Source organism: Uloborus diversus, chromosome 7, assembly GCF_026930045.1.
Source record: "Uloborus diversus isolate 005 chromosome 7, Udiv.v.3.1, whole genome shotgun sequence".
NCBI classification, from domain to species: domain Eukaryota; kingdom Metazoa; phylum Arthropoda; class Arachnida; order Araneae; family Uloboridae; genus Uloborus; species Uloborus diversus.
In genome coordinates this window covers 18,091,957-18,102,185 of record NC_072737.1, presented here as the reverse complement: position 1 = coordinate 18,102,185, position 10,229 = coordinate 18,091,957, and the positions used below count along the sequence as shown (strand labels likewise).

At 31.9% G+C, this 10,229-nt stretch overlaps 1 protein-coding gene across 1 annotated transcript in view; it reads right to left on the bottom strand.

Moving 5' to 3' along the window:
• Positions 1-2,092: 2,092 nt before the first annotated feature.
• The window catches only part of LOC129226299 (probable tubulin polyglutamylase ttll-15), a 45,869-nt gene continuing 37,732 nt past the window's right edge, over positions 2,093-10,229 (bottom strand). The window contains exons 12-14 of the mRNA XM_054860902.1: positions 6,011-6,098; positions 3,967-4,074; positions 2,093-2,206 (exon numbers count right to left, since the gene is read on the bottom strand). Of these exons, the coding sequence (XP_054716877.1) occupies positions 2,093-2,206; positions 3,967-4,074; positions 6,011-6,098 (310 nt within the window). The remainder of the gene's footprint in view (positions 2,207-3,966; positions 4,075-6,010; positions 6,099-10,229) is intronic.

The window sequence follows — 10,229 nt, the reverse complement described above, 5'->3', positions numbered from 1 at the left end:
TTTTAAATCCAATTTCAAAGAAAGTAAAAAATTGTTTTCTAAACGAATCGAAGAGCATGGGAAAATCCAACATCTATGAGGAACTGTTATGGAACTTGGTAACCGTTTAGATCTGAACTTTTTTTTGTCCGTGACTCCGTCTACCCTGAATCTCATTTCGACTGAACTTGGGTTCTTTTTCACATTTATGTTTTGTTGGGATATCATTACTTTTTGAAAAACTAAATTAAAGGTTATGTTCTAATTTAGACAATTATAATGCAAAAGCATATACAAATATATGATTTCCTTTCTCTTCTCTACTTTTACGGTGCACTGGTTTGTGGTTTCTTTTTATTCGCAACTCCAATAAACTATAGGGGGCGCTGCAGCTACTGTATAATGGCGGATGAAAAAGGTAAAACAAACAAATGCCGTAACTTATAACTTGCTTTGACGCTTAGTGAATAATATTTTTTTATCGTGTTTGTGGGAAGCTTTTCTTTCCATTCTTCTGAAATTACATTACACCACAAACTGTCTGAAGCCTGTAATTTACCCCAAAGAAAGCACGTGGGATGGAATGTTTTACCTTTTTTCTTTAGCATTGTTAATCATCGCAAGGTAGCGTATTCAAGCTCTGGTGTTGCGAGTTAGAAGTTTTGAAGAAATTTTGATAACAGAGGACTTGACGCGATCGCCAATTTTGGGCAATAATCTTCTTTTTTTCCCATTTATCAGCAAGGCCCAAGTACATTAACTCTTGGTCTTTGGCGTCCTCAAATTTGTCAACAGTTAGGAAAATTGCTAAGACTCATCTCAAAATCTGTCTGGAATTTCTTTATTGTTCGGAGGGATTATCATAACATAGATCGTAAAATATGCAGAATTGGCGAAAATATTTCTTAATTATCGAAATTATTGCTGCCATTTTTGCTCCTCCGGTAAAATTTTGCATTTAATTGAGATATAAAGGTTTATAAACTTTAAAGCTGGTTATTTTTTATTTTAAAGTCTTAGCTCCAGATTTGCAATTTTTTAATGGATCATTTTTCATTTTAGCGGAACTTAAAGTGCTGTTTAAAGCCCCATCTTGGTTAGAAATTAAATTGTCAATTTAAAACTTCTACAACCTTGTTTTGGCAATGTTTGATGAGCCCATTTGTTTTGATTTCATTGGCGAAATATTTTCCAATTGCGCAGTGAAGTGATTACGCTGTGATGCTCATAAAAAAATAGCGTAGTTTTTTTGCTATTTTAAAGTAGTTTTTTGACTTTTTAGATTTTTTTCTTTTACATATACATAAAAATCTATCTTTATGCCAAATTTCAAGTATGTGAGACACTTGGAAGTTCGTAAACATTTTGATGAGTGAGTGAGTCAGTGTTAAAACTGACACTTTTCTGATCTTAAAAATTCCATAACTATAAGAGGTACACTCATGAAATTTAGGATTCTACGTCTGCTTAGCAGCTCTATCAGACATACAAAATTTCAAGCACGTAGATTTAATAGTTTTTGAGAAATGAGGGAGTCAAAAGTAGCTTGAAATGGTTTGTGTAAGATACACACTGGCAGATGTGTCGCCTGATTTCCGAGCTCGGCTGATACACTGCCGTGTGTCTAAATAAAATAAGAAATAACGTCAAATAGCACAAATTGCAGATTACTGCATCGCTCATTACTTTTGCATTGAAAAGGCATTCCTTGTAACGCCGAAACACCGGCAATTTGTGCTATTTGAAGTTATTTCTTATTTTACCTAACATTCTTATTTCACAGACAAGTGACTAAAATAAGTAAATATTTGAGGTGGGGGAGGTGGGAGGGTGTTAAAGATTAGACCTGCGACACACCCCAAGTTACATTTACCTATAAGTTTAATGTCTTAAGATTCCTTAATAGAACATTGAAGGCAAGAAAAAATACCTAGCTACGCTAAGATTAAAATATACATATATATATTAATAAAATTATGTTAAATTTAACCAAAGGAAAAACTAGTTGAATACCACCAGACACTTAATTCCTATTCCCTAATAAATAAAGATAAAATCTATGCCTCACAAGTTAAAGCTCTAAAAATTGATTAGATGTTTCCAGGGACAGCATTTACTGACACCAAGCTTCATCTTGCAAGCATTTTCCTTTGAACCACAGGTCCATAACTAAATTCATTTCAGACGGTTCTGCAGTATTCTGAATCTGTTGGCGACTTGATATTGCCTGGAATAAATAAGTTAATGGCCGATTGTAAAGAAACAAAAGAACACAAAGTAAGCAGCATTCAGCTTTACTTTTAGTTTCTTCAAGAAATATTAGTTTTGATATGTTACTTGTATCAGTAGTTATTTTACACCTTAATTCTTGAAATAAAGCTTTTTCACATGGACATGATAAAATTTCAAATGTACATGGAAAGTTTTTTTTCTCAATTCGTTTCCAAAATTTTAAAAGTTTTTTTTCTGAAAGAACATGCTTAAAAACATAGGATCTAACCATTTTTTAAATAATTTGTTAAGGATAATATTTTTAAAAAATTATTTAAATTGGTGATTTTTCTTTGATTACATTTCTTGCCGATGACATCACAAATGATGAAATGCCATTCTGTGTTGCCATTCACAGTGCAAAATATTTAATTCGCATCTTTACTCACATGTATTGGCAACGATATGGTTGATAGCAAGCATAGAGTGCAATTTTAATTCGCTTCTCGATTATCATAAAGTGGAAACGCCGTACAAAGATGCGCCAAAAAGCATCATTTGTGACGTCATCTAGACCACGCCTTGTTTGCAAAATCGGACATTTTAAAAAATTAATTAAAAAATAACTGTTGGGAAAATAAAAGAATTTTTTGGGTCCATGTTTTTTTTTTTTTTTTTTTTTGCTTATTCTATCGATTTCAGTGACTAAAAGTACTACTTTTGACTGAAGGAAACAACCCCACTTACAACATTATTTTGAGCTGGGTTTGTTTGATTTTTTTGTTAAAATAGTAAAAATAAATTCAAGTAGACAAAAATATATCATTACACTGTATTTGACATCGAAAAACTGGACGCTTTTGTACATCAAAAATATTTTATAACCAAGTTAATTTATCTATTTAAATCATATGAAAATGAATTTTAAAAAAAATCTATTCCCAATAAAATAATATTACAGTAGGACCTTCATTATCCAAAGCTCCTTTAACCGAAGGTTTACTGAATTTTTATTTTTTATTGGGGAAGGAAACACCAGTTCAAGATCACTGGAAGCAGATAAATTTCAACTGCAAACATATTATTTGGGTGCATTTCTATCGCTTTAGTTTGTTTTCCTCAAACTCACCAATAAATTTTAGGAACACTAAATAATTCTATTTTTTAAAATGCCAAGGAATTTAAAAGCGATCAAATATGAAAATAAAGTACTGTTTTTTTGAGTAATTATTTTTGCTATGTGTTATGTTAAAGAACAAAGATACATTGGACTTGATTATTATCAACACAATAAAAATTGAGGTTTACTACAGTCGATTCTCGATAACCCAAAGTCCCAAGGGACCAGCTAAAACCTTAGAGATATCATTAGTTTGAGTAAGGGGTTTAGTTGTGTATGGGAAGTTCCCACAGCTTTCTCAAGAGTTTGGGACTAAATGAAAACTTCGAGATAAAGGAATATTTGAATTATAAGGCCACAAGTTGAACTGAGCAAATTTGTTCATAATTGCAATAATATAGTTAAAAACATTGTATGAAGTAGTCATTTTATAAATGATTACTACAAATGATATGCCTTCTTTTACCTAGAATTTCCAGTTTACCAAAAGTGGTTCAGTCCCAATCACTTCAGTTAATCTAGGCTCTACTGCATTGCCAAAATCCTGCTATTGGATCTTTTTCCACACATGCCAATATAACAAAAGGAATTTACGAACGATTACGCGTTAGCGAAAGGAATAATTTTCAGAACGTTTAAATCAGAATGTAACTTACAGCAGGTATTGCTCGCCGATACTTTCCACGATTCATGTGCTCCAGATAGGCAGTTTTGATTATATCTTTCCATTCTTTGTTCAAGCACTGGCTACAAACTTTGCATTTCTTCAAACAGAGATGAAAAGAAAAAAAATGACCTCATTTCAAAAGTTATTTGACAAATTTAATAACTGTTTGATGCCATTCTACAATAAAAGTAATACACAAATAAAAGAAAATATTTTTGCATAACTCATTGATTATATAGTCGAAGTCGTATATAACGAGCCCTGATTTTGCGAGGAAATCAGAAATATTTGGTTCATACAACCTTAAATCTATGGAAGCATAACTCGCTTTTAACGAGCAGATCCCGCTTAAAGCGAGCAATATTTCAGTGATTCATACAATTTCCATCGATTTATAGCCCAATTTATTCTTTCTTGCAAAAATTCCTTTTGCATTTTAAAGTCAACCTAAAATTGTAGATGAGTCATAAATCCTGAAAACAAGTGATGATCTTGGCTCATTTTTCAAAATTTATTATAGATAAGCATTAGAAAAATATGTATTTATAGAAGTCAATGTTATCGCTTGCAAGAATACTGAAACTCACATTCAAGCTACTGCAGTGGGAAGTAACAGGAAAAAAAGAAAGAAAGCGACGATGATAACGACTAATGTGAAGAATTTTAAGCTGAACTGCCCTCTGCAAATTCGATGGTTTTTGATGTGCAGAGAAACTTCTAACTTTCTTCGAAGCCATGCGTGCAAATGACGATATTTCTTTTGCTATGAGCATTTCGTGGAAAACAATGAACAAGAAAAAGACAATAAGACAGCTCAAAGCAAATTAAATTCATTAGGCACTGCACAGAAATAAAAAACAAACAAATCAAATATGTATGAGTTTTCATGATTTTTTTTGCTAACTCGTTTTTTACAAGCACTTGGTTATAACGAGAAAACTTAACGGTCCATTCGTGCTCCTTGTAAGCGAGTTCGACTGCAGTTCATTTGGTTGCACCTAAGTCAGATGAGGCAAAAATTTGCAAATGAAATCACTTACCCTATATCAGAGTTTTAAGTAGAGGAAATAGAGCAATGCAAGACTGCTCTATTTCCTTCTACTGGCGAAGAGCTTACTCAAACCCATGAAACATGTGTAGTGAAAAAGAAATTATTTCCTATACAATATTATAGAGAACAAAAAAAAATCTTTTTTTTTTTCCTCCTACTTTTTTTAAAAGGCAAATTTCTTTTAAGTCAATTAATTGTATTAGTAAGAAAAGAACACTGAAAGATGCAACTAGCTATTACAGTTAGAATTTTAAGAGAAATTCAAGCTTAGCACGTTTAAGTGCAATAAATTTAATCACTATATACAGCATTGATTTTTCTTTTTTCATAAAAAGAAGAAAATAAATAATTCATAATGAAAAAGTTCATAATAGAAAAATTGATGTTAACACCCCTGAATTGCAATTTGTATTTATTCATTTATTTTTTAATTTAAATTAACCATTTTTTTTAAACAAAGCAACAACACACTATATACTTCTAATACAAGAGACACTCTTATCGCAACTCTTATACATTTTTATGTTGAGATTTCAAATGACATGAAGGAGATAAACGAAGTGCCATAAAGTCGAGCACCATTTAATGATTCCCCGTTTCACGAATGCTTCAATTATGTTATGTGATATACAAATATGAATGTGACCTACAACAGTTTCTGTGCCCAGCTGCAGTAGTCCAAATCAATTAATCAATTCTAATGTAGATCAAAAGCCCTCTTAAAGTTATTCACTCCCATAGCAAGCAGTAGCAGAAGTAGTTTTTGGCGTCAAAACTCTTCCCAGAACTATTGGTTGTATCATATATTGCCAATCCTAATATGGTAGTTTATACATGTATGTATAACAGAACACACATAAGACAGACAGAAACACACATAAAGCGAACAGAATTCCACCGATAAGGTGATTTCTGGCTGTGATTCTGATAGCGAGTAACAGCTGTTCAGTATATTTTGAGAAACAGCACGATAAATTCTTACCAGGTTTTTACATGAAGTTTGGCAGATTTCTGAAGCACACTGCTCAATAAATACTTGAATATCTTTTTCGGAGACTTCAACTTCACCCCTGAGAAATACAAAATAGCACAAGATTCAAGAAATGATATGAGAAAAATAATACTATGTTTAATTTCTCATTTGTTGTCATTTTCCTGATTGATATGGGAGATCTAATTAAGGGAAACAATTTTCAACATAGTTTCTTGTGAGTTGGTTTTTTGAGTTGTTTTACAGTAAAATAGGCTTACCCTATTACCCCACATTATCCGGCATGCCGCAAAGTTCGGGGGTCACCAGATTTTCAATAACACTTGCCTGGTCCTTTCCGGCATGCCGTAAAAATCGAGGTTAAGAAAAAAAATAATAGGTACTATAAAAAATTCAGCTTAAAAATGAATATAACTTTTATACATATCTCATTATAGTATTAACTAGCAAAAATACCCGGCGTTGCCTGGGTCAGTAATAATTGTGAGAAACAATCGCTACTTTCTTTTGTTTTCTGTTTTAACTGAAAGAACTCAAAACACACCTTACCCATAAAAGTAAAACAGCAATAGGTATAAAGAAAGAAAGAGTATTCATTTAGAAACGAAAGCGCAAAGTGAAGCATATAAAAATTTGAAGAATTTCCAAAATATATCTAACAAAAACAGAGAAACAATAAATTATAGCCTAAGTTGTTCCCTGATAATGTAGCTATCTATGTCGAAAAAATGGTTAAAATCCCTCCAGTAGTTTTGAAGTTTACCCCGGATATCCGGACAGAGATTAGTCCTTTATGTATAAAGATAAACAGTTTTATTTTGAAAAAATACTAACTATGTCAGTTGTTATTTTAACAAGAAAAATATTGTTTAATAACGAATGATTTTATAAAAATTAAATCAAAACCAAGCAAACATTTAAGCAGTAAGTTACCGCACCTAAACCAGTGCTAAAGAATTCGCCATAGCTATTCAAAAAACAAAAATTAAGCTTACCTCTCTAAAAGGAACCTGAAGTAATTTATTTAAAAAAATTATGAACAAATCGCAGTAACAATGATTGTTTCTGAATTGATTACTTTATTGGCATATAATTAAATCTGTTAGTAATGACCTACCATAAATAACAAACTCAAACACATATTACATGCAATACACCATTTTCTTTAAAGAAGATCACTTTCCGGATTTATTTTTTATCATTACAGTGGTTTGCTTTCTGATTAGAACTCAATGGGGAGATTTATTTAGTTGGAAAATACCCCTCGAATAATTCGGGGAAATTCGAATATCCTGGCATGTTGGTCAACCTTGCTGTTTTCCAGTATGTCGGATGATGTGGGGTAATACGGTACTTTTCTCGACCACACCTGACCATATCTTTTTGCATAAAGCCTTAGACTGTCAAAATAGGCATGCTTATTTCAAAACTGTCACTCGTTTCCTCCTACCCACGTCAGGTTTTATTCCCTACACCTTATGTGAATGGGACAGGGCTGGATTTAAGGGAGGGCAGGCGGGGTTACTGCCCCGGGGCCTCCACAACAAAGGGGCCCCCAACAATAAAATTTTTACAAAATATCCTAACTTTCACGGGTCGAAAATATCGGATATATACATCAAATTATTCGGATATGTATCAAACTATCGGATATTTTCGAAAATATGATGATCTTTTCGAACCCTGATTAGGGGCCTCCACTCCTTCATTGCCCCAGGGCCTCCACACTTCCAAATCCGGCCCTGGAATGGGACCTCTTTCCCCGAGAGAATGCATATCACAGGATGTCCCACAGCTTGTCTATAGATTCAAATGAATCTTTTTTATATTGAAGCCAAGTTTCTTTTCCGAAATATTATCATTTTTTGAGGCAGTGAAAAGCAAAGGGATGTAAGTGGACATTTTCAAGTTTTGAGTAAAATGCATTGGAAGATAACGTCCTAAGTAAGCTTTCACAGCATTTTTTTCTAAATCATGCTGTACACCAGCACCTACCAGAGCTACTAGTACTATCTCTTGCCCCAAGACTTAGACTGTTGTACTATTTGTACTGGTTATCTCCAAATTTTCAATTTTGCTAATTACATTCCTTTGTTTCTCACTGCCTCATTTGTAAAAAAAAAAATAATGAGGTAGCTTCCAAAATTTCAAAAGCATTTTTTTCTGAAAGAGCATGCTTAAAAATATAGGATCTGACCATTTTTTAAATAATTTGAATAGGTTTAATATTTTTAAAAAATTACTTAAATCAGTGCACTTTTGTATTTCACGCTTCCGCCGATGACATCACAAATGATGAAATGCCATTCAATGTTGCGATTCACATTACAAAATATTTAATTCGCATCTTTACTCACGTATATTGGCAACGATATGGTTGATGGCAAGCGTAGAGCGCAATTTAAATTCGCTTCTTGATTATCATAATGTGAAAACGCGGAAGAAAGATGCGCCAAAGAGCATCATTTGTGACGTCATCAAGACCACGCCATGTTTGAAAAATCGGACATTTTAAAAAATTAATTACAAAATAACTGTTGGGAAAATAAAAGTATTTTCTGGGTCAATGTTTTTTTTTTTTTTTTTTGCTTGTTCTATCAATTTCAGTGACTAAAAGTACTACTTTTGACTGAAGGAAACAACCCCATTCTCTATTGTTACAGCAAAACATTCATCCTTAAATGCATGATTTAAAAAATAAAACAAACACTTTAAAATATGTTCTTATGCTTTAAACTTCTGTTCAAGTCGTGAGAAAATACTTTTAAAAATCATAGCTTAATTTAGGTATGATTTATGCTTAAACAACCACATGGCAACATCCGGCTTTAAGTAAAAAAGCAAAAAAATATTTACTATCAAATGTCCCAAAAAATAGATAAAAATTGCAGAAATGCCTTTTTTTTTTACTATTTAGCATAATTTTATTCGTCATAGAATTAAAAGCAGGCATTTTCAAGCACACTAAACTAAAAAAAATAGGACTCTACATTTGGGAATGTCAAAAAAAAAGAAAGAAATCAATTTTGGTTTTCTGTCAGATTGGAGCATTTACATATTTAAAATTGATTTAATAGCATCTTCAATAAACATTTTCCTGCTAAGTGACACCCCTAGAGGTTCAATTTGTTCTTATAATACTTTAGAAGACTAAATTGGATAAGCTTCCAAATGGCAACAGGATGCATTAAAAGAATAAAGGATCAATAAGGAATGTACAGTAGAACCTCCATTAAGGGACACCTCTGAATAAGGGACACCTCTATTTAAGGGACATTTTTTCTGGTCCCAGTCCCTTTTAATAGGGACTTCTATGTATTTACCTCTAATTAAGGGACACTCTGTTTAAGGGACAGTCACATAGCCCAAAAAATGCAAAAAATAATGTATAAGCGCATAAGAAATAATGAATTTAGTGGAATTAAAGTCACTATTCCTCTAAAAATTATTTGAGGTAAGTTTGACATACACATATGTAAAGGAAACCAGTAATGTATTGTATAAATATTGTATAAAAAAACTTGCTGAAATTAACACGCATGATTTGTCTTCTCAACAACTTATTCAAGTAGATTCAAAGCCGATGCAGAGTACACAGCAAATAATTAGCTTTGTATATAATACTTAAAATTAGAACATTAATCGTAATTCACATAGTATTACATTGTAAATTACATGATGTAAAGCAAATATATGTAATGAATTACTTCAAAATTATTTCTGTATGCTACTAAACTTTGTCATTAAAAAATTGTTGATTAAATCTTTATTAATAAAATAATATAAATTTAGAAATTTGAATGATTGTGAATTTTATTTAGCATATATGAAACATTTTCAGTATTTAATCATAAGTGTTAATAGTTAATGTTTATTGTGATATTGTACTACTAAGTACACGGCATGTACAAATCATCCACCTCCAAATAAGGGACACCTCAATTTAAGGGACAAAATGTCTGGTCCCCTTATTGTCCCTTATTAAGAGGTTCTACTGTATAATAATTCACTCGTAACACAAAAAAAACTTTTTAAATGTGCATGCAAAATTTAATAATTTTTGCTTACTGAAAAAAGCATTTTGTCCAATTAAAAAAAAAAGCCCTGTATTTTGCAAGTCCATTATTATGTGGCTTAAAAACTTGATTTAATGGATTAAAATTGAAATCATTTTTACACTCGGGGCCCATAAATTAGTCAAAAACAAGCA